Source organism: Haplochromis burtoni, unplaced genomic scaffold, assembly GCF_018398535.1.
Source record: "Haplochromis burtoni strain Fernald_Lab_line unplaced genomic scaffold, NCSU_Asbu1 Contig_56, whole genome shotgun sequence".
In the NCBI taxonomy this organism is placed as follows: domain Eukaryota; kingdom Metazoa; phylum Chordata; class Actinopteri; order Cichliformes; family Cichlidae; genus Haplochromis; species Haplochromis burtoni.
The window spans coordinates 929599-956011 of NW_024582417.1; the positions used below are offsets into that span (position 1 = coordinate 929599).

The 26413-nt window shown below is 38.8% G+C and overlaps 2 protein-coding genes across 9 annotated transcripts in view; both read left to right on the forward strand.

Annotated features, from left to right (window-relative positions):
• Positions 1-108: 108 nt before the first annotated feature.
• chrne (cholinergic receptor, nicotinic, epsilon) lies at positions 109-9047 on the forward strand. 3 transcript variants are annotated; one of them, XM_042220837.1, is made up of 12 exons: positions 109-142; positions 5314-5447; positions 5650-5694; positions 5821-5930; positions 6026-6181; positions 6284-6384; positions 6505-6705; positions 7126-7240; positions 7346-7460; positions 7551-7758; positions 7918-8051; positions 8186-9047. In XM_042220837.1, exons 1-12 carry the CDS (start codon positions 124-126, stop codon positions 8351-8353), a joined length of 1506 nt encoding a protein of 501 aa, XP_042076771.1. In that variant the 5' UTR covers positions 109-123; the 3' UTR covers positions 8354-9047. The 3 variants fall into 3 exon arrangements, with proteins under 3 accessions (XP_042076771.1, XP_042076772.1, XP_005922178.1); XM_042220838.1 differs by lacking the exon at positions 109-142 and adding an exon at positions 367-490; XM_005922116.3 differs by lacking the exon at positions 109-142 and adding an exon at positions 500-682.
• Positions 9048-9589: 542 nt separating this feature from the next.
• The window catches only part of pld2 (phospholipase D2), a 20177-nt gene continuing 3353 nt past the window's right edge, over positions 9590-26413 (forward strand). Inside the window, exons 1-22 of one of the 6 annotated variants that reach the window (XM_005922118.3) lie at positions 9590-9718; positions 13989-14149; positions 14237-14364; positions 15193-15207; positions 15921-16063; positions 16210-16303; positions 16409-16474; positions 17335-17393; positions 17489-17734; positions 17839-17982; positions 18068-18151; positions 18341-18419; positions 18542-18652; positions 18770-18946; positions 19033-19189; positions 19315-19433; positions 19875-19988; positions 22459-22563; positions 22913-23001; positions 23897-24010; positions 24524-24570; positions 24751-24885. In XM_005922118.3, coding sequence (XP_005922180.1) covers positions 14017-14149; positions 14237-14364; positions 15193-15207; positions 15921-16063; positions 16210-16303; positions 16409-16474; positions 17335-17393; positions 17489-17734; positions 17839-17982; positions 18068-18151; positions 18341-18419; positions 18542-18652; positions 18770-18946; positions 19033-19189; positions 19315-19433; positions 19875-19988; positions 22459-22563; positions 22913-23001; positions 23897-24010; positions 24524-24570; positions 24751-24885 — 2359 coding nt within the window. In that variant the 5' untranslated portion in view covers positions 9590-9718; positions 13989-14016. Of the gene's footprint in view, positions 9719-9769; positions 10052-10077; positions 10996-13988; positions 14150-14236; positions 15691-15920; positions 16064-16209; positions 16304-16408; positions 16475-17334; positions 17394-17488; positions 17735-17838; positions 17983-18067; positions 18152-18340; positions 18420-18541; positions 18653-18769; positions 18947-19032; positions 19190-19314; positions 19434-19874; positions 19989-22458; positions 22564-22912; positions 23002-23896; positions 24011-24523; positions 24571-24750; positions 24886-26413 lie in introns of those variants that run through there. The other 5 variants (XM_005922120.3, XM_005922119.3, XM_005922117.3 and 2 more) reach the window with 5 other exon arrangements.

Here is a 26413-nt window from a genome sequence, read left to right on the forward strand (position 1 = left end):
ACTCTGGACACGCATAGGAGGTGTGCACCACCAGTCACCTGTTCACCCTGCTGTAACCTGTGGGATTTAGCCATTTCCTGCATCGATCTTTAAAACTGACACCAAAATGTTAAAGTTCTACGCATGTCTAGTGGATACAAAGGTGAGTGACAGATTAAAGAGGAAACACCAACCACTAATCCTGTCAGTGACACTGGCCCTCGTGCTGTGCACATCAATCTGACAACTGAAATTTTCTATCCTGATGACGCGAGTACTCCTGCTGTATAAGGTCTCGCTTACAGGTCTCATTGCTACCTTCAGAAATATCTGGAATATCCTGGACACTCCTAGTTTTTGTCTAATGTTGTAGTTGCTATCTAATGATGATGATGATTATTATTGTGGGTGCCTGGAGAGTGACTGGAAGTCCTGGTTTAGTGCTTTCAGCTGGTGTGTAATCTGAACCCCGGATAGTGACAGCCGTGGAGGGTGACAGTCGGGATGTTTGGTAGGGGGATTTAGAGCTCTTCATCTGCCTTCAGTCTCGCTGTCTTTCTGTATCTCACTTTATATTTCAATATAGTGCAGCACAGCACAGTACAGTGCAGAGCAGCAGAGAGGTCTTGAAATATGATGGCAGTGCGCAGTCTTTGGATAGCTTTCGGAGTTGTAACTATTCTTGGGACTTTAGCAGGACTGGGTAAGTGACGCACTTGCAAACTTTTGGCACATCCTCGCTGACTGGCACAGAGATAGCCAACTCTTCTTGTGGTGACTGGCAAGGTACAGAAAACTTGCTGTACTTTAGACCTCATGAAAACATGTAAAAAGTTGTAGAGGCAAACTAACACAGCTGTAAACTTGCATATATTGTTTTAAACTGGAAGCAGTAATTTTTCTTCTGTTGATATCATATCTGCAACTTCTCTAACAAGGATTTTGTAGACTGTCTAATTTGGCTTTTTTTTGGTGCACACTAGTGAATTAGAATATTTGCTTCCTTTATACTGTTGCACTATGTTTTTGTGCATGGTATAAAACAGCGGTCCCCAAGCCACGGACCAGTACCGGTCCGTGAGTCATTTGGTACTGGGCCACAAGAGTTGAGGTTCGGGTGTGAAATGTATGGTTTTCAGGGTTTTTATAGATTTTTAGCGTTATTTTGTTATTGTTTTTGTCGTTTACTCGGTTTTTCTGGGTCGTTTCACTTGTGTTATGAATAAATCTTCTTTTTTCAATACTGGTACTAGTTTTATTTTCCATGAAAATATTGTCCATAAACCGGTCCGTGGCGCAAAAAAGGCTGGGGACCGCTGGTATAAAAGGTTAACAACATACAAAGTGTGACCGTCTATTCCATAACCATTAAGTATAATTGATACAATTAGATAAAAACACAGTCAGTTAACAAATCAGAAGGAAAGCGTAACTTCCTCTATGATTTTTCATGACAGCAACAGTATGAGAGTGTGTAAGCTGTTCTTAATGGTCCAGATCATTCTTATCCCACAGCACAACTTTACCCCAGGGTTTTTACACTTTTTTTTTTAACTAGTTGGTTGATTTTCATTTTATCATGTTGCTGTATGTTTTGCAGTTAGGTTTTTGTAGGCCTGTGATGTAAATGCATTAACCTGGAAAGCACTTTAGGCCAACTACTGTTGTTTAAAATCTGCTATATAAATAAAATGACATGACAATATGAGGTAAGAGGATGTCATAAAGCTGCAATGAAAGCCAGGAGATGATGGAAAATTGAAAAACAAATACTTGTGATTGCTTATGTCATTATTGAAATCCATTTGTAAATTCAGGATGGTTATGGTGGTTTGTTCTTGTATTTGAGGGGGGAAAGGTTTCTTGAATCCAGCTATTTGGTGGATATCACATTCATTACCAAATTCCTCTCAGACCAAGTACAGGTATGTGTAAGTGTCAAGCTGAAATCTGGACTCTCAGTTTTTGTATTGATACATTAAAGGAATAGAAATCAAAGATTAAAATGCTGGAAATATGACTCGTGACTGTGGAACATCACAGAATAATGATAGAATCTCTTCATGCCTTGCACTTCAATAGAGGACTGTAGGAATTTTGAGATTAAACTGACACTGTTGTTACGATTTGATAGCAGATAAACAGATGAACTTATGATCTTGGTATGAGGTCAAATGTAATCCAAGTGTGATATCAGGAATCTCTGCTCCACCTCGGGTGTTAGTGTTTGTCTTCAGAACACGATGCGCTGGAATCCTCTTAGGAAGGTACCAGACACTTCTTCTTGTTTCTCTTCTTTTCTAAATCACATTAAAAGATAACACACACATGCACATGAGGAATTACTGTCAAAATGTCATTTTTTGTGTCTAAAAAAATAAATTACATTTTGACAGTATACAGAATTTTTAATTTTGTTGCTCATAGGACAGGAAGACACTATCAAGAGACATTAAGAACAGTATAGTGACTAAAATTCCTTGTACTGTTTTACTGTATGAATAATGAAGGAGCTTTCTCACCCTTAATTTCAGAAAACCATGTGGGCCTTTTTATATAGCCACAGGATTAATGAGCCATTGTCTGTCCTCGGCCACAAAATAAAATCTGAATCTCAGATGATGTTTTCCTTGGCCAGGCAGCACAGGAACTATAACCTGGTATGGCTAATGAAGCCTGGCTGCTATCAACACATCCCCACACGCTTCCTGAATTGAAATCAGCAGGTTTTCTCATGTGTAGGGATTTTCCATAATAAACCTTCCTACGCCGCACTGAGAAAATATCCAAAGAAGGGGGAAATATGTAGGCCAAAAAAGCGTGTGAGGCAGTCACTGAATGAGGCAGAAACCAAAGCTGCCTGATAGAAACAAACATTCCCCGAGATAAAAAAGATACCATGACTGCCCCTACATACTTTCTTTTATACTCCCCTTAGAGCTCAGGCAGCATGTTAATGTGTATTAACTCATCAATTGCTACACAATGTCCGTCTTCCCTGCATTCATTCCTTGTATTGTATTTGTGTGTTGCACAAATCAGATCAGACACAAATTGTCACTGCAGTCTTCTTTATCGCCCTCTCCGTATTTTATTTTGCTCTGCATGCTTGATCTCATCAGCTCTCAGATTTCTATCAGGATATTCCAGGTTAGGATGCATCGCTCTCATTATTTGGGATGTGGTGATTCTTACTGGTTTCACTATAATTTGATGGCTTTTTGTTTACATGTGAGAATTCTGGTCAGCTTACAGTTTGGATCATTATGGCCCTAAAGTATTGTTTGAAACTGTTTGCGGGCTCTTGCATATACTATGGCTTTGTTATATCACTCAGCAAAGCATTACTTTTAAAATACATCTGCCAGTTCAAAAAGCACTTAGTGGTTTGACTCTCATCAACATCTCTGAGTTGCTCAGTGTCTATAACCCAACTAGACCTCCCAGGTCATCAGCTGCAGATCTTTTCCCAGAATAAGATAGAATAAGATCCAAGTATGCTGACGGTGTTTTTACTTACTGTGGTCCTGTTCTTTGGAACAAAACTACCAGCACCAACTATGTCTACATTTAAAAATGAACATTAAAACCTTTTTATTCTCACATACTTACAGTGTTTGAGTGTTAATTTGTATTCTATATCTTGTAAAGTTTTGGTTCTATTACCTCAAAACGTTGCAAATCTACCTACATTTTTAGCTTTTTTTTTTATCAGTAAGCACATTGTGTTTATGTGGAATGAAATGTGCTATATAAAATGAAAATAATAATAAAATAATAAAACTGGCACAGTTTTGAAAAAGTAGTGTGTTAGCATTCAGCAAAATCTTAAACAGGGATATTGTACTGTTTACTTAGCTTCTTACTGACCTTCTCTGCCATCATCATAAATCATGAAGTAATCAATATACCGGTATATATATATATATATATATATATATATATATATATATATATATATATATTGACCACTTTGATCGAACACACATCCCTTCAGTGGTTGCCTGCAGGCTCTGCCTCTAATTTCCAAACATCACTCTCCCGTCCCTCTGTCTGAGCTAACCTATTGTAGTGTCAACTACAGGAAATGATGAGGTCAAAAACTTGACACCATATATTTAACTCACCCTTTGACTGACTGATATTTAGAAATATACGGCATGCTGTGCAGCTCACGAGGCACACTTAAAAGTCAGACAACGTATAACTTCTGAAGTCATCCATTTACTCAGTACAGACACACTATGTTCTGCTTACTGTACCCAGAATGAGTTCTTGTACCTAAAACTAAGCAAGATCAGCATGGTCTTGCTGATCTTGCTTAGTTTTAGGTACGCAAGATCAGCATGGTGTCTTTGCAGCTATCCATCATTAAAACAGCTTGTGATTAATAAGCTGGCATAATATACACCATAAGGAATATCAAAATACCAGTTTTTGTTTTAATCAATGATGAAATTAGAGGGAAAAATTGCTTAGAAATTCAAATGGGGGATGGTCTTAGTTCAAACACAAACTCCTGCATATCACATCTCATATTTCACTGTTACATTTATTCATTCATCCTTCTTATATCCAGAGTCATCTATTAACCAAGCGCAATAAGTAGAAATTGACCAAGCCTTAAGAAAAAAAATCATATGGGTAAATTACTGTTCAAACTAAGTGACATATTTGTGCCTGTCTGGGACACCCTGACCCAGGATCTCATGGGAGATGACATATTTTCTGCTTTGTATTACTGTCACCATTTTTGCCAAAGGATAACACTGATGATTATTGTAGATGACCCGAGTTTGACTTAAAGTCCCATTTGAGAGTTTTTGATAGGCCACTATGTAATGTGAGCTATGGATAGTGACAGCTGGGAGAGAAGAAGCAAGAGGTCGGAAATAACCTCCATTTAGTCTCTCCTAGTCTCTCTTGACCTTTGTTTGGATATATGGTCAGGAGCAGTAGTAGTACTCAAGGAGTACAATATAATGGCAATGACTGCTATTTTTAGCATAATCTTTGAACTCTGGAATCATAGATTGGCTAATCTCTAGAGTTTGTAGCCTATCCCAGCTGACATAGGGTGAGAGATTGACATTCTATCGTAGAATAAACATAATATCTTCAGTTACATTAAAACAATATTTGTCCTTGTTAATATTATTGGAGAGTACTGATATGCAGATATCCAAACTTATGGGACTGTATTGCATGGACATCACAATGTCACAACAATACAAACAGAAATATTATAAAGTACAAAACCTTTTGCACAACAGTATCTTGTGTAATAATAACCAGATATATTCTTATGTAATTTTGATACTTTTCTTCATGCAGTGCAATGTAATCAGGAGACAGAGCTGATCGGGGACTTGTTCAAAAACTACAACAAGAATATACGTCCAGTATTACATCCTGAAGACAAAGTGGGGGTTCAGATCAAGCTGACCCTCACTAATCTTATTTCCCTGGTAAAAGCTTCATTTTGCTACTTTTTGCAATACATCTTTTCCGCACATTAAGAATATATGAGCATTACTTAAGGGTGGAAACATATTCAAAAGCATTACGGTTAAAAAATGCGATTAATAATAATCTCTCTGGTGTGCATTTACCACAGCCACTATCATATGAGCTACACAGCTCAATCGATCTCTTCTTTCGTTCCTACAGAATGAAAAGGAGGAGACTCTTACAACCAATGTGTGGATTGAGATTGTGAGTTGTATCTCTCTTCGTGGTTGTCATTTTCCTTTCTTTGTTTGAGAGTTTTGGTAGAAGGCATTTCTCCCTCGTCTTTGTCCAGCTTTTAATATCACTGCTGATTTTTTTCTCAAACCACAGCAATGGAATGATTACCGCCTTGCCTGGAATGCTTCTCAGTATTATGGCATTGAGGTTATTCGTGTCCCGTGCAAAACTGTCTGGCTTCCTGATATAGTTCTTGAAAACAAGTAAGGCAGTAACAAAAAGGAGCGCAATTCTGTCTCTTTTGTTTTTTGCGTTCTGGACAGTTTGTTTGTTAACCGGTTCTGGTCTTTGTCCACAGCATTGATGGCAAATTTGATGTGGCCTACTATGCCAATGTGTTGATCAGCAGTGATGGTGGGATTTACTGGCTGCCTCCTGCTATCTATCGCAGCACATGTGCCATTGAGATCACCTACTTTCCGTTTGATTATCAAAACTGCACACTTGCATTCAGGTGGGATTTATTAATCATTTGAAATCTACGTTTATATTATATGTAAGTCTTTCTTTATGCATTTGCTTCTATTAAACTTTGGCTTGATTGCCACAACTGTAGATCCCAGACTTACAGTGCCAATGAAGTGGATCTTACCTTGGCTGTTGGAGAAACGGGGGAGATTATTGAATGGGTGGACATCGACCCTGAGGCTTTCACAGGTACTGTAAATACACCATCCATCCATCCATCCACACATCAATCCATACCTCAGTCCACATTAACAATCATAATATTCAAGTTTTGAAAATCCTTCAGGTTTTTGCATTTACACCCTTTAGAGAATGGTGAGTGGGCCATTGTCCATCGTCCAGCCAGGAAGATGATCAACAGTCGGTATTCCCCAGATGACCTGGAGTATCAGGAGATCTTGTTCAATCTGGTCATCCAAAGGAAGCCGCTGTTCTACATCATCAATGTTATCCTGCCCTGTTCCCTTATCTCGTCTCTGGTCGTACTGGCCTACTTCCTACCTGCACAAGGTCAGTAAGGTCGATGCTTTTCCTGTTTCACTACTAAAGTTTGAAACATGCCAGATGAACACATTTGTCTCATAATTTTCTGTATCCAGATGTAAAACAAAACAATAATGAACTTGATTTGCTCTCCATAATAATTTTAAAATAATTTGGACTTAGCCTTTTTATTGTGTTTGTCACTAATTAATAAAAACTAATCACTAACTGCTAATTCAAAGTAACTGAACTACAGAGCCTAAAGGTTTGATGTGGAAAGCATTCAGCTAAAGCTCTAAGACTGATGTTACTGTAATACAGCTGACTTTTAAGTCTTAAATCATGAAATATTACAAAGCATTCCTTGATGCCTGAAGTAGATGAAAGAGAAGAATGTCCTTTTTTTTTTTGGTCCAACCGGTCTAACTCTCTGCTGCTCCCTCACAGCTGGAGGACAGAAGCTGACCGTGTCCATCTCTGTTTTGCTGGCTCAGACTGTCTTCCTTTTTCTTATCGCTCAGAAGATCCCCGAGACCTCTCTGTCTGTCCCTCTAATTGGAAAGTGAGTCAGCATGTCCTCTCTGCTGACCCCTGCTGGTTTGTTTTGCTTCAATCCAAACAGTTTGAGCCTGCCCTCCAACAAAGATCTCTCTAATGTCTTCCCCAGGTACCTGATCTTCGTGATGTGTGTCACTACTCTCATTGCTACGAATCAAATTGTAGTGCTGAACTTCTCACTGCGCAGCCCCAGCACTCACAGTATGTCCCAAACCCTCAAACATGTAAGTGCCCTCCACGGAGATGAGTAAACTTGTTTTTTAAAGAGTTATTTCAGTAAAGTGACTGTTGTTAACTTCTATTGCCTGCTGCAGCTGTTCTTGAAAATGGTTCCCCGCTTCTTGGGCATGTCTCCGCTGGTGGACGATAGTGAGGTGACAACAGAGGTAAATGGGGTGAGGGAGCGGCGGCGCAGCTCCTTTGGCCTCATGCAGAGAGCAGAGGAATATGTGCTCAAGCAGCCTCGCAGTGAAATGATGTTTGACAAGCAAAGAGAGAGGCATGGTCTCACGCGATCCATTGGTAAGACCGTTGATTACAGAGCAACACTCAGCACAGTCTTTAGCTCACATTTCAGCTCAAATACTTAAATATTTGAAAATCAAAGTAGAAAATGTATCTGGTTTAATTAGTGCTGATCACTGCAAATTGTCATCTAACGCAGTGTCTCCCTCCCTCTAGTGGACAGTATAGATGTCAGCAGCACAGCTAACCTATATAAGAGTTTGGCCCAAGCTGCACCTGAGATTAAGCAATGTGTGGATGCCTGCAACTTCATTGCTGACAGTACAAGGCAACAAAATACCATTGGCTCTGTGAGTGTTTGTTTGTTTGTTTGTTTGTTTTAACTCAACTTCAGTGACGTTTTAGATGAGTAATATTTTGCAGTCAATTTTCATTTTATCCTCACTTGAACTTAAGCTTTTGTTCACTTTCTTTCCAACTCAAGGAAATTGAAAGCTGGGTCTTGATTGGGAAAATGGTCGACAAAGTGTGTTTCTGGGCTGCTATGTCTCTATTCATCATCGGCACAGTGTGGATCTTCCTAACAGGACACTTCAACCGTGCCCCAGAATTACCATTTCCAGGAGAGAGTAAAAAATATGTCCCAACTTAAAAAAGGAGAGAAAAAAAGAAATTTGTCTCTGTTTAATGTTTTCGAGGTATATTTTGCCTCGTGCTGTTTATGATGATGAACGCAATGTTGTTCACTGATCCCATGGTTAAGATTCAGGGCTGAGTTAAGTCTGTGTTTGATAACAACAAAACTTTCTGTTTCCATGCTTGTCAAACACCTGAGCATCAACATTCAACGTTTCTTAACTTCTAAACTAAGTTGTCAGCATTTCTATATTAAATCACAATTATTTTGTTAGTTTTGGGGTATGAGAATGTATGCAAGCCCAGACTTACAGCTTATAGATGCATTTTGAAGAAAAAATGTTAACGGCACTGCACCACTGTGCAAAGGGATTTATTTCTATTGCAGAAAATGACTTTTATGACTTTGTTTTGCATAACATGAAGCTACAGGCACTGTATGCTTTAACTAAAGAACCCATTTTACTTGCATGACCATCTACAAAACACTCAGAAAACATATCTCTGCACACATATTATGTCTTATGGTCATTATCTATATATGTAACATGAGCCAACCAACTCTAAATCAAAGCCTTATTCTTCTTACTATGACTTATTATTTGGAATGTATTGCTTACAGTAGATGGCTCAGTGGGACACTGTTTGGCGTTAACTGTACCAGGACTTCTTTTTTTTTTAAAAAACAAACAACTAATTCTTTAGTTTATTACAAAGTGTGTGTTTTAATCTTGAACTGAATGTCTAAGTAGGTGTTTTATATGTTTATACGTCAGAAAGTGTGAATCTGCAAAGTGTGGCTAAAACCTAAAACTGTGATCATATTTTTTACAGTTATTTTGAGTGGTGTTACTCAGCTGATTCAATAAATGTGACAGAAATGGGCTAGCAAATCAAAACAAGTCTAAACACTGTTGAAATTTCACACACTGAAGACTTGAATGGTCTATGTTTGTTTTTCTGTTCGTGTCCAGCTGTGTTCAAAGTTACACAGTTGGGTATTTAGGGGAGATATTCTATAATATAGTGTGTTCATGGCAAAAACAAAGGAAAGCTCACATCAAGTTTGGATCTGCCATCGGGTTGTATTCATTTTATAATGTGTATAATAATATTTAATAAAGTGGAATAAAATGTGAGATTAAACCACATAGAAAGGTTTGACTGTTGTGTCACTGATAGACTGCTGTTTAAAAATCCAGTCAGACTTGTGGTTGAACGCCTCCATGTGGTGGAAAGTTGCACTAGGGATACTTTGTTAATAGCGCCACCTCACACCAGTTTTTGGAGTTGTCTTTGATTTTTCCGAAAACATCAACCTGTCACATCACTGTTTAAACCAAGATTGTAAAAAAAGAAAAGAAAAAATCAAACTCAAAAGGTAAAAACCAAACCTTTCACGCCTGTGTTTTTAATATCAAGACCTAGAAGTATGTTTGCTTTAGATACAGCAAGTCTAAAGTTCAGCTGACACATTGTTACTGTTTTCTCTCAGCGTGTGCAACTTCAGCTACAGGCTAGGCATGTGTGCTGTCATCTAAAACCTGTACCTGTTTCGAAAACCAGTCCGGAAAGTCTTTTTAGTCATTTCAATTATTTCTCCAACCTGTCAGGCGGGGCTGTGGCTGAGGAAGCTGGTTTATGGTTATCATGCAAACAACTCTCCAGATTTCGCTCACTTTGCATGGGCGTGAGTCATCAACTCTTTTTTTAGGTACTAGCAATATGAAAATGCCATACCTCTGTTCGTTTAATCTAATAATGCACGGTTTATCTTCGAAAATAGGAATACAGATAAAACTAGAATGAAAGTTAAATCTGGTTGACTTTAGTTGATGCTCACGTAACATGTACTTCCGGTGTCCCACTTCAACGTTAAAGTTTGTACAGTTTTTTATTCTAAATAAAACTGTACAAAACACATTGTTGGTTTGTCCTAAAAACGCGTTTTAGATGTAAATTTTGGTATCTCGTCGGATAAAATAAAATATACATATAATCGGAAGTCTCCTGATACCTTACGTGATTCTCATGAAAATGGCATACGTGCCGCCTACTCCCTTCTCGTGTATCTGAATTCCTGCATATATGTTTCCTGACAAGTATGAAATCGGGACTTGTTGTGTTCGTGTTTGATAATTGTGGCAGTCCACACGTCAGTAACGTGAACTAAGTCCATGAATGCGCCTGCTATGTACACAGCCGCAGGTACCGGAGGGGGAGGAAGTCATTGTTTGTTTTGTGTCATAATTCCGAACATCACCGGGCTCTTTTCCATATAAGAATAAAAAGGGACATAGTATGATTTACCTAATAACAGTGGCAAAGCAGCAGAAACCATTTCCACGTTATCTTTTCCCTCACGCTGTCCCATCGGACAGCCAGTAATAATGTGGGTGGGACTAAAGCGTGCATCACCCACGGTTAACACTGATGAACTCTTCTCTGATACTCCGGTTGGGCTACAATGAAACATTTTTGTTACTTTGAATGACTCTTTAAGCTCTTCGCCCTGAGTGTGGAGCCGCCGTGAGCCGATCCGTGGCTCGAACTTAGCTGACAGTAAGTATTTTTTCAGGCCTATGTCGGACTTCTATTTCCACCCGCTGTGTTGTCGCAGTACTGACGAGTGCGGATTGTCCAGCTGCAAACTCGCAGGTAGAGATAAGGAATACGGCGATCCTATTAGTGCCGCGCTTAAATCTATGTTTTGTTTCCAACAGATGTCTTTATATGGGAAGTTTTTTTTAAAACTACACCGAGTCTCTTTGTGGATTGTGGCTGTAGTAGGGAAACAGGGAAAGGGTGGAGACGCCAAAACTTAGCCTTCAGCTTTTCCAGCCTGGAGTCTCAAGTAGACTTTGCTGCTTATAGATGCCTTGTCTTTGGCGAAAAAATTAAAAAGTGATTTTCGTTAGTGTAGATTAGGGTGTGTGCTTAAGAAAACTCCATCAGATATTTGTTTTATTTCTCTCTTTGTCCCTCTTTAAGACGTTTTTTTAAACACTGACTTTTTGCCCTAACGCAAAAACGTGATCAGGCGGACTATTCTTAGCCACAGCACAGTTTTGGGGGAAAATGCTGATGGTAAGCAAGTGTTGACTCAGCGCTGTTGTTTCAGTCATCAAGTTGATGACTAACAATTGTCTTCTGTCACTTGGTTGCACGTTTTAGAGTCGGTCCGTAGATTTCCCATACAAATTCATTTTAAAGATCACGTATGCAAAGCACAACTTCCCCTCAATCAAGGGAAGACCATTTTTTAAATAGGTCAGCTGATGTTCAGGCTGAAGAGCTGATGAATGATGTTTAAAAGAAAAAGAAAATATGATGGGTATGCAAACAGCTTAAAAAACGGGGGGGGAGGGGGGAGGTTGCAGGTGAAGGATTGTCAGAGGTACACTGCTGCACCTGTACACGCACCCAGCTGTGATGTCAGATTGTACATCATCATTGCAGGGTGTGCCATCCTTATCTAGTTGAGGCCATCAGTGAAAACTGCATGGAATTAAGCTGCTATGTGAAGTGTGATTGTTTTGCTGATCGTCTCCTAACATTTCCCTTCCCTTGCCAGGTGTCATTGTTTGAGATAACCACTGGGAGTCAGCAAAGCCAGGAATCTCCTTATTTATCCCTTTATCCATAGATTTTCTTCCACTTATCCATTCAATTTCTGGAAGCTGGAGCCTATTTCAGCTGTCACAGGGCAAAGGCAGGGTGCGGGTAGTCAGTCTGTCACAGGGCCGACACAGAGAGACAGACAGCCATTCATAGAGAAATTCACACATAACCGCAGTGACTGCATGCCTTTGGGCTGCGCGATGAAGCTGGAGTACCCATGGAGAACATACAAACTCCACACAGAAAGGCTCCAACTAGATGGTGGATTTGAACTCACCTCCTGCCTTTTCATTATCCAAACAAACACAAAATATGTTTTGAATTCAACACAGCACTGCTATCAGTGTGTTTGATAGTATTTGTAATTGCTCCAGAGTCAGTACTGCTGAGAGATAAAAGTCATCCATTGCACCCCACACATACACACAAACAAAGCCACATTGTTCTTGACACATAGTGTGTGTGTTTAAAGGATTGCGATCATTGGACTCTTGCTAATAGCTTACTTCTCAGCCAGTCACAGCATTCCAATTTGATTAGTCTCATGTTTTATAAAACACAGTGTGGGTATAGTGTAGTATTTACCGTGAAAGTAACCTGAGCAAACAGTGTAGGTAAAGTTTGACTCAGACATGCAAAATGCAGGGAAATCACGTTAAGTCAACACTTAACACTTAAGTGCTTCAAAATGTAAACAGATAACAGCAGCTAGTTGGGTTTGGTACTTAATGAGAAATATCTGTTTTGGTTTAGTTTTTATCATGTTTACCTCTGTATTGTGCGTCTTGCTTGCTTAGGGACAAGTGTGAGCAAGTCTTTCATACAAAAGTATAACACCTAAAAGTGTGTGGAAACACACTAAAGATCTCACATGTGAGTGTCTTAAAAAGATCCAGCTCCATAAGTGGAAATAACCAAAAAAAGTCAAAAGTATAAATTGAAATAGCCGAAATTGAGTATGGCCCTAGTGTGGAGATTTTTTTTCCACAGCAATTAAAATGTCACTTGTGCTTTCTTGGGAAGCAAAGGTGGGGAAGATCCGTCCTAATGGGATTAAATTCTAAACCAGATTGTTGTCAAGACAAAAAAGCTTATACGAATACAACATATACACAGTGGTGATCTATATTTAAAAAAACATGGCTGTACAGATGACACATTTGGGATGAATACACTGTGCAAATGTGCAGATCTCTTCAACAGCAGTGCTTTTGATTCATTACATCAGCAAAAAGTGGAAAGAAGTCTCCTTATTAGTAGATGCTAGTTTACGCCCGACACAGTAATTGTGACGGGATCTTCAATTATTATTCTTCCTGAACCTGTTTTTGCTACACATGATCCTGTGTAGCTTGTAGTGGAAGTGGAAAGTCACGTTTCTGATAAAAAGAATGCAGACGCAGATTATGCTTCTTTCTTTCTTACCCTTGTTTCAAACTCTCTCTCCTTAACAGAGACAGGCTCCCTCCCTCTTTTTTCTTAAGCCTCGTTTTCCAGGAAACATTCAGCTATTCTACATTTACCAACATGCAACACAAAGGGTTTCACACACCCTTTTTTTTCACCAGTAACCTTGTCCTAAACTTCTCATATGTTTTGACATAAACGACTTGCCTAGCAGGTCGCTGCTGACAAACATTTCCAGTTTACTTTCTATTTTCATGCAAGTGATATCTAAAGCAGTCTGTTTTTACAGAAGTGATAATGGTGGTTGTCCTTGAATTCCCCCTGTTGAGCAATCATGATATGTCATCATTATTGAGCATTAGATTCACTTCAAGGTCATGATCACACTGACGGATTTTGCTAAGCATCAAACACTTAAACTGCATCTCTCGGTCTGTTTTAAAGCTGACATGTTTGTGGTTACAGGTCTGTATTATTGCCTTTATTACTACTTTTCCTACAGAAAATCTGAAGTCAGATACTCTTGCTTTAAAATCCGATTTTGCTATGATCTATATCACGAGAAAGGCCACAGTTTCACATGTCTTTGATCTCTGGACTGTTTTCTTTTGTCTTCTCACCAGGGCATTTGATCATTTGTGCAACAGAGCTATGGCCAGTCCAGAGGACGTGATCGAGCCGTTGGCAGAGAGCGCAGCTGCCCAAAGCCTTAATAGACGACGCTTCTCACACGACTGCCACGATTTGACTAAAGACGAGCTAGATGGCCTCATGTCGCGCAGTGGTGAGAAACGACGAAAATGAATTTAGTTTAAGATAGAAGCTCCCAGAAAACCATTTTTCTTGATTGCTTCAATTTTTCAAATCGCAGAAGGACGTCCTTTCATCGTGGTGCATCGTCTTTCCGAAATAGAAGATAAGGGTATACCTTATTTCATCCCTGATGTTCCTGTTAAATGCAGACTGGACAACACAGAGAAGCACACTACACGCTCAAGGGTACCTCCATAAACTTACGAAAATACCCTTTACATTTTTTTCTTTTTGGGATACTAATGAATCTTTATAGAAAGCTCTTGATGGGCCCAAAGTGAAAACACACACACTTATGCTTAATAAGTAACTCTTTACAACTGTGTAACAACAGACAATCCCATTTTCGATTTTGACTCAGGACATGCCAGGGTTAAATTTGACTACTTTGCCATGATGACGTTAAGTCATAGTGGAGCGAAAGGAGCGATAAAATTACAAAAGAAAACTTTATTGCTACTGAGCAGGCTGTTTCAGGGTTTTACAGTGTGCTGTCACTTTGGCCATAAAGGGATCAACATGGCCAGCAGCAATGCTCAGTGGTGCTTAAATGATGCTCACTTGGTAGTACGGGGCTCAAAGTGTGACAAGAAAATACCCCCCACACCATTACACCACTACCACCAGCAGCCTGAACCATGGATGCAAGGCACCAGAGACAACAACCATGCCACGTTCAAAGTCATTTAAATCAAATTTCTTTCGCATTCAAAATGATTAACAGCAGAATTTCATTTGTGGTGAATTTTATTATGACTGTTGTTGAATGAGTCCTAAAGATAATATTTAAGTGATCTGAAACCAACCATATGACCATGAAACAGTCAGTCACATTTATTTCTACATAGTCATTTATATTAAAAAGCAGAAGTTCATGGGTATCTTAACAAGTACTGATCTTCATGTCACTTTATTTGTAAGTTAACTCCTGAGTTTTAATTGGATGGCTCAGTCAGTTTGCATATACTTTCCATATTCTGGTATCCACATTCTCTGATTTTCTTTCTCCCACAGTCCAGAACGGTGAATGTAAGTAGAATTAGAAACTTGTTTCTACGTGTTTTAATCCAATCCACATGCTAAATGTCTTGCCTGATTTGCTTATATCCTCCGGAAACCCAAACTTTTTTTTTAATGCATTTTTAATCTTAGCTATTTGGGATTAGCTGATTATAAAAACTGTCTGCATGTGGAAACAGTGGGTTTATTTTACAACACAGTAAAGTATTTTCAGTGGGAGAAAGTGACTTCTTCACTGTCCAGATGAACAGAATCAACTTTTTGGGGTCATTCTTTTTTATTTTTACAAAGTGTAAAACACTTTATTGAGTAGAATGAAGTAGAATGTGTGTAAAAGCCTAAATGTAATTTCTCCATATGAGGACATAGGGTCTCAGGAGGATATGAAACAAAAAAAACCTTTACGCTACTTCCTGGTTCATCTTTGATCTGCAGCACTTACAAAATGGCAATTAAAAAAGGACTTTGGGTGTCTTAACTCTTATCTTCCAAGTAAGTGAATTAGAGATAAATTCATCTGTCTATTCAAATTGTGGCTTTCTTTCTTACTGGGAACTACGTTAAAGCTGCGGCTGGCAAAACACAGTCCAGTTGCTATGAAAACAAGAGCTAATAAGAAAAATTCTATTCCATTCAAATCACTCAAATTTTTGCCATTTGGTGGTTCCCCTTTTTCACCACCACACTTGTGTTTTTGTATGATATCAATGATGTCCCTCCAGGTTAGTATTGGGACCCTGTATACACTGCATCTAACACATGGCCAGTTCCACTGGACTATAAAGAGGAAGTACAAGAACTTTCAGGAGGTGCATCGCGACCTTTACAAGCACAAGATGATGCTTCATTTACTGCCTATTGGAAGGTTGGTGTGCAGATCGATTTAACTGTGCAACTTGGCCTCTCTCTCTTAATGCAGTTGAAATCTGAGTAATTGTTTGTTTTGAGCTTTTTTTTATGGCAGTTCTCTCAAGCACAGAATGTTTTTGAATATTCAAATTTTCCTCAAAGATTTGCAAAGGATAGGCAGCAGCTGAGAAATATGTCGGAGGAAATGCCCAGCCTACATGGGACTGAGCGGGCCAGAAGAACCTCCAGCAAAGTGGTATATAAATCAGTCTTCCACACACTGAACATATTTTGAAGCATCACATAATTTTACAAGTAGCAGCTGGTAAGTAAATTGTAAATATGTGCTCTTCTAATGCAGAAATACCTTGAGGAGTACCTGAATTGTCTACTGGAGAACACATTCTGTAAAAATGATAGCAGCATGGTAAGCATGGGTGAATAATATATACACTACATTGCAAAAGTTTTAAATCAGCCCTCTTCTCTGTATATTTTGCTTCCAAGGACCCAGACCATTTCAAGATATTCTTTAAAAATGGCTGATTTTTCATACATTTTCAGTCCTTGTACCTGACCATTTTTAGAGAAATGTCTTTTTGTTTGTTAAGACACTTAACGCATACCTATTCATCATTCAAGTACATCATTCAAGTACGAAAGATGCACCTAACCCAAGGAATGAACCAGTGTTGTCTACACTTAACAGACAACTTAACAAAGAATCTGTTTTAAATTGTGTCAGGCAGTCTGTCATAAAAACACATAATTTAATCCACTTTCATAAAAGGAATCTACCAAAAATGCAAAAGATAACATAGTCTTACAAGAATGAAATGATGTTTTTGCAACAACAAAATGATTCCCACAAAGCTATTAGTCTAAAACTTGGCACGAACACAGAAAAATTCTTTCACATTTTGATTCACCATACAATACCCATCTAGAAAGCCTCTAATTGGCAACAGGTTTATGCCAATGCAGCAAAGGATACGTGGATAGAAAAACCCACAGTGGAACACTCTCAGTCATGAGTTGGACAAAATATGACCAAATATTGACTTTGAAGCTTGTTAGAATTGTACATTACCTGATTTTCTTGATTTTTATACTGTACTCCCATGTATGTTTGGACATTTTTAAATAAATTGTTGCACCTATTTCTAATGTTTCTAGCAAAATACAAAGAAAAGGGAAGTGGCTCAAGACTTTTCATTGTACCATCTCGACATACAAAGTAAATCCCAAGTAAAATGACTGCATTTTGAGTTATATTTTGTTTTGCAGCTGGAGTTCCTCTCCATCAGTCCCCTCTCCTTTGTCTCTGATCTTGGACCCAAGGGCTTGTAAGCAAAACACTGAGCTCATGTATTTTAGTGGGTTGGGAGTGAATAAGGGTATGGCAGGTGTTCATTGCATAATATGTCTGATCTTGACTCAGGGAGGGATATATCTTGAAGAGGTCAGGGGGTCACCGAATCCTAGGCCTGAACTGTATAGGCCATCATCAGATCTGCTTCCGCTGGTCACGCCGCTGGCTGGTGGTGAAAGACTCTTTCCTGTTGTACATGAAACGAGATAGTGGCAGCATCGACTTTGTGCTGCTGTTTGATCCAGAGTTCAAAACAAAAGTGGGTCGTGCTGACACAGGCACCAAATATGGAGTGTGCTTTGAGAACTTTACTCGGTATGTCAGCTTTGTCTTTGTGTATTATATGTACTGAGTTTTGCGTGTTTTTGCTGTGTTTGTGATGCACGCATTGCCTTTGTGCTTTTAATCCTTTTAATCAGGAATTTGATTATCAAGTGCAACGGCTATAGGCAAAGTCAATGGTGGAATTCTGAAATCAAGCGTCTGGCAGAAACATGTGACTTTCTCAAAACGCAACGCTTCGAAGGATTCGCTCCACCGCGAGAGAACACGCTCACTAAATGGTCAGTTATGTAGTCTGGCTCATATTTGTAATAATTCCAATAATCCTTTAGGATTTGTCCTCAATTTACCTTTCATTATTTGAAGGTATGTGAATGGAAGTGGTTATTTCGCTGACCTGGCTGATGCTCTCGAACAAGCCAAGGAGGAGATTTTCATCACAGATTGGTGGTAGGTGTCAAAAATGTCTGGATTTGCTGATCAAAATCTTTATGTAACTATAATTTTTCAATATTTTAGTTAAACCTGGAAACGTATTCTGTGTGTGTGTGTGTGTGTGTGTGTGTGTGTGTGTGTGTGTGTGTGTGTGTTGGGTTTTTTTTTTTTTGTTTTTTTTTTTTTTTTGGGCTTTTTTCACAGGCTCAGTCCTGAAGTCTTCCTAAAGAGACCAGCAACTAACTACTACTGGCGGCTCGATGAGATCCTCAAACGCAAAGCAGTAGGAAGTCTCTGTCTTGTTATTGTTGCCATCTTGGTTTTTTTTTTCTTCTTTTTCAAAATGTATATAATTTGTAGAGTTTTTTTTAAATAACATTACTTTAAATGAACCTGTTTCTGCAGGAAATGGGAGTCAAAGTGTGTGTACTGCTGTACAAAGAGGTGGAGATGGCACTTGGCATCAATAGTGAGCACAGCAAGAGGACTCTAATGAATATGCACCCAAACATCAAGGTCTTTCACTTCTCTGCACAATGTCTTGTAGAGTAGTAGGAGAGGAGGGACACAAATAACTGTCAAAAGAGCCCTGAATGCACATTTTAACACCAGTTTTACCCACTGATCCGTCAGGTGATGCGGCATCCTGACCACGTGTCTTCTGTGGTGTTTCTGTGGGCTCACCATGAGAAGATGGTGGCCATTGACCAAACAGTAGCCTTTGTAGGGGGGCTTGACCTGGCTTTTGGGAGATGGGATGACAGCCAGTATCACCTAACTGACCTTGGTTTGACAGAGACGACCGACGGGGTAACTGAAGGCGAAACGAGGAACGATGTAGATGTAAGAATGTACTATGAACCGTACAAACTGTAATGGATGACTCTGTTATCCAGGGCAATGGTATGGCTGGTGGCTCTAAAACATCTGAGCCAGATAAGCAAGGAGAGCAGGACCCACATGATTTGACTGGTAACACTAAACTGTGGCTTGGCAAAGATTACAATAACTTTATCAAGAGAGACTGGGTCCAGCTGGATAGACCATTTGAAGGTACTCTATCTAAATTTCTTTCAGCAGCTCATGCACACACATACACTGACAATGCCTGAACAGAGAGATGAAAGACTTGTTTTGGGTTTTTTTTGCTTCCTTTCCCCCCTCTTTTATCTTGTCAGATAACATTGATCGTACTACAGTTCCTCGCATGCCGTGGCGTGACCTGTCTGCAGCTTTTCATGGCAAAGCTGCCAGGGATGTAGCCCGCCACTTCATCCAGCGCTGGAATTTTACCAAGGTCAGACACTAAAGAAAGCTGTGTTAAACAGCAATAGTTTTAACATTGATCTTTAAATATCTATATGTATATTGTAAACATCACTTTTGCTTTACAAATGAGTCTATAGGTGTACAAGCTACAGGTTGGTTTAACATTTATACTATAAATATCCAAAGTTGTGAAACTGAAACATTGGATTGAAAATAGGTGATCTTTACTAAAACAGAGCTTAAAATAATCAGACTCCTGTATTACTGACTTGGACCTTGTATCCTTTTGTTTTATGTTATCCTGTGTGGTAATATGACTCATACAGTAAGTGCTAAAAACAAACAAACATCCCAACCCTCATGTTTCCATTAGAAGTATTGCTTAAAAACCTTTAAGCAATGCTTTGGAAACATGAGTAACAGGAAAGTGACAAAACTGAAATTGATTCATTTTTTCTGTCCTCTTCAGATCTTCAAAATCAAGTACAAAGACGACTTCTACCCTTACCTACTCCCCAAGTCTCATTCCACTGCTGACTCTCTGCCATTCACTGTGCCTGGGTCCAAGAAAGCCAAAGTGCAGGTATGTATATTCACACACAGACTCAAGATGACGTCAACATCTGTGTAAATATACAATTTTTAAAGTTCTAGTCTTTTTGCTCACAGATAGGCCCACATATGTGTTACTGTAGTCAGGGTATATTTTAGGTGCTTTAAGATTAAACAGTTCCGGGAATTCCCTGTGGGTAACTACCCACTTCCATGGCCCTCTGAGAACTATATTTTTTTCCAATTTGCTTAAATCACCAGTAGTAACGCTAATGTGATGCGTTAGCCAGCTGGTAGTTTGCAGAGCCACAACAACAGCAACATGCTGGGGGACTCTGTATCTGGAGCTGTTTGCTTGTTGTGTGTTCCAGGTTGCTGACAACAGCACAGATGTGCAAATTCATATTATGCAAATTAAATTGTGAATTTTGTGGGCTTTAAAGTAAAACAACATATCATCGCAACTGACCATTTTCTTTATATGCTGTCAATTATACAAGGAGCAAGTAATCTTAAACAGGTTAGTGGCTCTAACTCTTTCACTGTGCCTCCCATCTGCTGAGTATAGTTTCCAAAAGCATGAACAAATCAATCAATCATTAGTGCCCAGCATATTCTCATCTATTGCCAAGGATAGCACGCAGGAAAACATACTGGAACCACTTTGGTTGTTGTGGTCCTTTAACTTTGTTGTAATCCAAATTTAATTGATTATAATCACTTAATAAAGCCTAGACTTTTCCATTTGAGAGGAATGTGTTGTTTACACGGGCAGTGTTAAAATCCTTCTTTAATGACTCTGCTTATGTTTACATAGGTTTTTCAGATCTTTCCTGAAGTCCAAAGAGCACCTTTTTAGCCCTTTCATACATTGTCGTCAAAACAACGACAGGTTAAGATGTGAGCCTTCGTGCATATGATGTGACATTAGCATGCTAGATACATTATATAATTATTTATTATTATATTATTATATAATAGTTTTATTCATCACTGCTTACATATTTGCTGCAGAACTGTAGCTGGTTGTAAAACTTTCCACAGTTCTGTTTCAGCAATTCAGTCATGTGCAAAAGAAAGTGTAACCCCTTTCATTTCTAATGTTTTATGTAACAAGAGAAACCTCATCATTGCACAGTTATTTAAATGCATGGTGGTGGTGCGGTGATTATTTGGGCAGGCTAGCTTGAACCAGATGATTTTTTTTATTCTGTCTGATATGTAAAACCTTAGAACTAAAAGAGTCTGTACTTTCATTTGCACAGGACTGTAGGCTTCACACTAGAGCTTGATAGAAACTGGGTTCTCCTACACAGAAGGTCAACCTTGGATATGGGAAAACACAAAGACTTTCCCTCTAGCTGCCAGTGCTCATATGAAAGACTTTTTGTGTCACACAGCTCCAAGCTATAATGACATGGTGTAAAGAGAGCTTTCAACATCACTGTTAAGACGGCAAGAAGAATTGAAAACATGTAGAGTGCACATTAATGAAACGTTGCTGTTGGTCTTATGTATACTGTATTCTTATTGAATAATTATTTAAGACCTTAATTGCTGTAAACAAGCCAAGAATGAAAGACCTCTACTGACTTTTACATGAATTTATTCTTTTGTGCTGCCAGGTCAGATCTTACAGAGGAAATCAGATGGGTATTTCTGTGCTACAACAAAGAGACACTGTTCTAGTGTTGGAAATGCAGCTATTCAGTATTTGCTGGGTTTTGTTTTTTTTTGTGCTATGGCAGATGGTGGAACAAAAGTAAAGCCTGTAGAACAAAACTACTTCCAACATATTTATCCTGTTTAGTAAAGCCAGAGAAAACAAATGCAATGCCAAGGACAGAGTGGGATTACAAGTGGCAGCATCTCATTTGCAACAGGCTTCATAGGATCTATGGTCCAGAGAGACACCAGCATAAGCAGCACAACTAGCAGGTATCCCCTTAACAGAATAATAGAATAATAATATATTGCTAAAGATGCTGCGTTAGCAACTTTGTGAAGATGCTTGTTTTGTTAGAATAATTCAAAAACAAGATGACAATATGTTAGAACTGTATTTAATCAGTATTTTTAGCCAGTGTTACATGCTGCAGTTAAAACTGCTCAATCAGTGAGTGTCCAGTAACAGATACTTCTATTGTGGATGGTGGCCTGTAACCATAACCCTTGCTCCCCATTATGTTGTAGCTTTCCTATCAGGTTCTGTAGCTGCTTTATTCAGGTTTCAGGGTCATTGCCTCAGATTACACAATATGTCTTCAAACTTTTAGAGGTGCGCTCCCTTTTTGTGCATCTGCTCCATTTCTTCTGTTAAGTATCCTATTAAAATTCATAGAAATGGGCAAATTTACATGTGCAAGGTAATATGATATGTAAGTGTGATTGCAATGGTGAATATCCACAGTAATAGTAAAATGACACCATTGAAAAGAGAAAATATATGCATGATTTATAAGTATATCCAGTGCTAAGTTGAATTTTTGGGGTTTTCTCAGGTGCTGCGCTCTGCTGATCGTTGGTCAACTGGAACCTGTGAGAGCTCAATCCATAACGCCTACATCGACACCATCAACAAGAGTGAACACTACATCTACATCGAGGTAATTAAGATTAACATTGTAGCACTTTACAGATAAATGTACATCTTTAAGCAGGCAGTGTGTCATCCTGTCTAAGCCATATTAACGCTCGCTGTGCCTTAATATGGTTTAGACAGCAGTGATACAGTCAGGGCTCCCATTGGGACAAAATTGTCACCGTAATCGCAAATATGTTGCCCAAGAATAGGCTCTGATTTGGAAAAAACAAATCTGTTTACCAGCATGCCTACTGTAATGACTTTTCCTGAATCTGAGTATATCCAAAGCCCACTTCCTTCATTGCCAGCTACCTGCTAGCTTTGGCCCTCACCTCATACTGAGCCACCATCTGCCTTGCCTCTGCCCTTAGAACCAGTTCTTCATCAGCTGTTCCGACCAGAAGACTGTCCATAATGGCATTGGTGATGCAATCGTGAATCGAATTCTGCGTGCCTACAGGTATGATTTGAGTGTGTTGGTTTTCTAATATTTGTCTATTGTCTTTCGGAAGGGCTGTGTACAAAATGCATTCATTAAATATGTTTTGTACCAGATTTAGCTACTAGCTAATTTCCATCTGCAGTCCCTGGGCAATTTAAGAAGCAGAAGTAGCTGAATTCTATCAGCTCAGACACACATACAACAGTTACAAGTGTTTCTTACTTGTTGGCCAGCAGCATCCCATGAAGGAGCAGTGGCCATCTTCAGCTAAGATGCTCATTTTTAACTTGTAACGATGTGTGACAGCGGCTGTCAATCATTAGTGTATGCCCTGCCCATGCCTCGCCCACTTGACACATGCCCACAACACAAAATCAGGGTCAAAAGTTTGACAAATGAAAAAAAGCGGAAAAAAAGGCCCGAAACTGAAAAAAAAATTAATTTGTAACAGAAAATAAAATTTGAAGCTGAAAAAAATGAAACTAAAAAAAAAAAGTCATTTCCATGAAAACAAATAATTTATTCAAATTATTTTATATCAAAAAGAATTTCAACTTCAAATCACCTTTTTGAAATGAGTAAAACTTTTGACCATGATTTAGCTCCATACTTTGTAATTCAGCAGAAACTCGCTCAGGTCCTTGCATGCCATCAGATTTATCTTGTGTTTTTTTTTCCATATTGCATTGAAATGTTTAGAAAAGCTGTGGCTTTAAAACAGCAGTTTGTGAAAGAAGTTAAGACAAGACATGTAAGAACAAATGCAAATATCACTGAGCTGGTAAACTAGGGGTACACATTTGAAACAAAATGTTTAGTTCAAAGAAATAACAAAACCAAATAGAAATATACATTAGACCTCATCTTTTATCTGCAGAGTACAATGTACAGTGTTGATGTTGTGTTTTTTCAGAGAAAAGAAGAAGTACAGGGTGTATGTGGTGGTGCCTCTGCTTCCTGGATTTGAAGGAGACATCAGTACAGGAGGTGGAAATGCCATTCAAGCTATTCTGCACTTCACTTACAGGTGAGAGCCTTTTCCGCCCATTAGCACTCTGCACTCAGCCCACACATCAGCAAGCACTACAACTTATGAAAGCCACAGTAAAAACAAAACTTCTCAGCTTCGTCTGGTTTAAAGACATATTTCTGATTGAGCAGAAATGTCACTGATAGAAAATGCATAAGACATGTCAATAAAACTGGTAATGGAAGTTGGGGTAGCTACCATGCATGTAAGGTTTCTATCAATCAACTGGTCCAACTGGAATAGAGCATATCGAGTCATATTACATATTACATTGAGTGATGTTGCTTAATCAGCTTTGTCAGCATGTTGTTATTGCCAGAATGCAGCATGGCCATGTTATGGTTTCACTATCATCCATCACATTTCCAAATCTGCCTTTGATGTTATGCCCAGAAGTGTACTCTCTGTATATGCTCTAGATATTTTTGGGTTTTTTTTGTGAGATTCCTAAATTATTTCCCCTTATGCTGGCTGGCTTTCTTAATGTAAGGTTTTATTCTGTCATCCTAGGACCATGTGCCGAGGGGAGTTCTCCATCCTGTCAAGACTAAGCGAATGTAAGTTTTTTTTGTCACTTACCTGCTTTGTTAGACCTCGGAAATCAGCCTGACATCAGCCTTTGCTGCCTGGCTAACATGCATCTTTCCTTCCCCTTGAGTTGTTCCTTTAAATTGACTCTACTGGTCTTCACTTCACATCATCTCATGTAAATAATGTGTTTCTGCTCTGGCCTGCAGTGAAGGATCAGTGGACAGAGTACATCACACTGTGCGGATTGAGGACGCATGCCCAGCTCTCCGAGTCACCTGTCACAGAGCTCATCTATGTTCACAGCAAGACCCTCATTGCTGATGACCGCTGCTATATCATTGGTGAGTCACCGCTGGGCATTCAAGGATTATAATTCTGACCTTGAGTCATCACAGAGGTTCATGACAAAACGATGATGACATAATGCTGCCTGCAGCTGATATGATTTTTTTTAATGTGTTTTTGGCTTTCAGTGTAAAAATAAAACTGAATCGATACATTTTATATGTAGTTTAGTAGCACCTATAACTGTAGAATACGGATATGAACGAATACAGTCATTTATATATAAAAAGATAAAAAAAATAGGACGACTTAAAAAATGGATGAGACCAATGTATGGTGCAATGACTTTGAATTCTTTTTTCTTTCTTTCTTTCATTGTTTAGCCTTACACTCTTTAAGATTTTAGGCTTACTCCATATGAATATGCAGATTCACATGCAAGTCTTTGTGGGAGGAACAGAGGGATTGCATTTGCTTAAACGTGCTCTGGAACCCACTAGCTATTGATGACAGTTAGCTTTGTATTACCTTTTAAAAAGATTTATCTGAATTCTTAAAGGTACAGTGAAGTTGTTTTTTGAGTTTGTTGAACAGAAAAACAGAATATTATACTCAACAACATACTTATATTGATTAGTGTGTAAGTACGTTTTCCAACAAACTGATGCATTCTCATAAACGTAATCCATTAAAAATACAAAGAAGCGGGCACTAATCGATGGAAGTTAACCATGTTACCCCACCCTCTTGAATACAGTGATTCAGATGAACATCGCCGTCCCGCTTAATCATGTTTTATGTATGTGGGTAGAGACAGCTACATACACAGTACGCCAAAGGTGGAGGAGAAGTGAACTCATAGGTGTGGAGACAAATGTAATTTATGTCTGCACCTTTAGTCTCAAGAAGGTATGAAGGGTCATGCGTTTGTTTTATCTCCTGAACTGAAGTCAGTGCTCTAACAAAAAAACACGCTTAAACAATCGTATTTAATGTCGATACTGCTGCAGTTACTTACTGTCAGCAGATCAGACATGTGATCCTCCAATATCTGGAGAGCTGATAATTAGCCAACTAAATGGCAACAACAGCTGGTTATGCTAACATTGTGCTAGCTAATGTTAGGCTCGAGTGTCCTAAAGATCACTCTGATAAAGAATCTGAATACATTTTCACACTGTATGAAAATATCCGAGGTCAAAAATGTTAGAACCACTTCAAAGAAAGTTTCACTAACAGAGGCTAACAGCGGCAAAAAAAAAAAAAAAAAATCAGGATGTTGTCAACAAATCACCTCCGAATCTCTGTCATTAGACAGATTTGAGCTTTAGAGACTCATGCTGACATATTGAACTCCATTTCCAAAATTTTACAGCCTCCTCCAGAGTAAATAGACGTGAATGCATTGGAGATTTCTCACTATATTCTGTACACCTTATAGGTTGTCGGCTATAGGTTCTATGTATTTTTTTCTTTTGCACTTAATACATGAAGAAAGATAAACAAAATGTTCTAAACAGTCCATGGACCTATTAAAGCAGAACTAGAGAAAAAAAAAGCAGCACTCATTTTAAATAAGGCTAA

What these genes read in the sequence shown, in the direction of transcription:
- chrne (XM_005922116.3), top strand. Translation starts at nt 613, where the DNA reads ATGATGGCAGTGCGCAGTCTTTGGATAGCTTTCGGAGTTGTAACTATT. An exon ending in TGGGACTTTAGCAGGACTGG is followed by an intron (nt 683 to 5,313) that starts GTAAGTGACGCA and finishes TTCTTCATGCAG; the next exon opens with TGCAATGTAATCAGGAGACA. An exon ending in CGACCCTGAGGCTTTCACAG is followed by an intron (nt 6,385 to 6,504) that starts GTACTGTAAATA and finishes TACACCCTTTAG; the next exon opens with AGAATGGTGAGTGGGCCATT.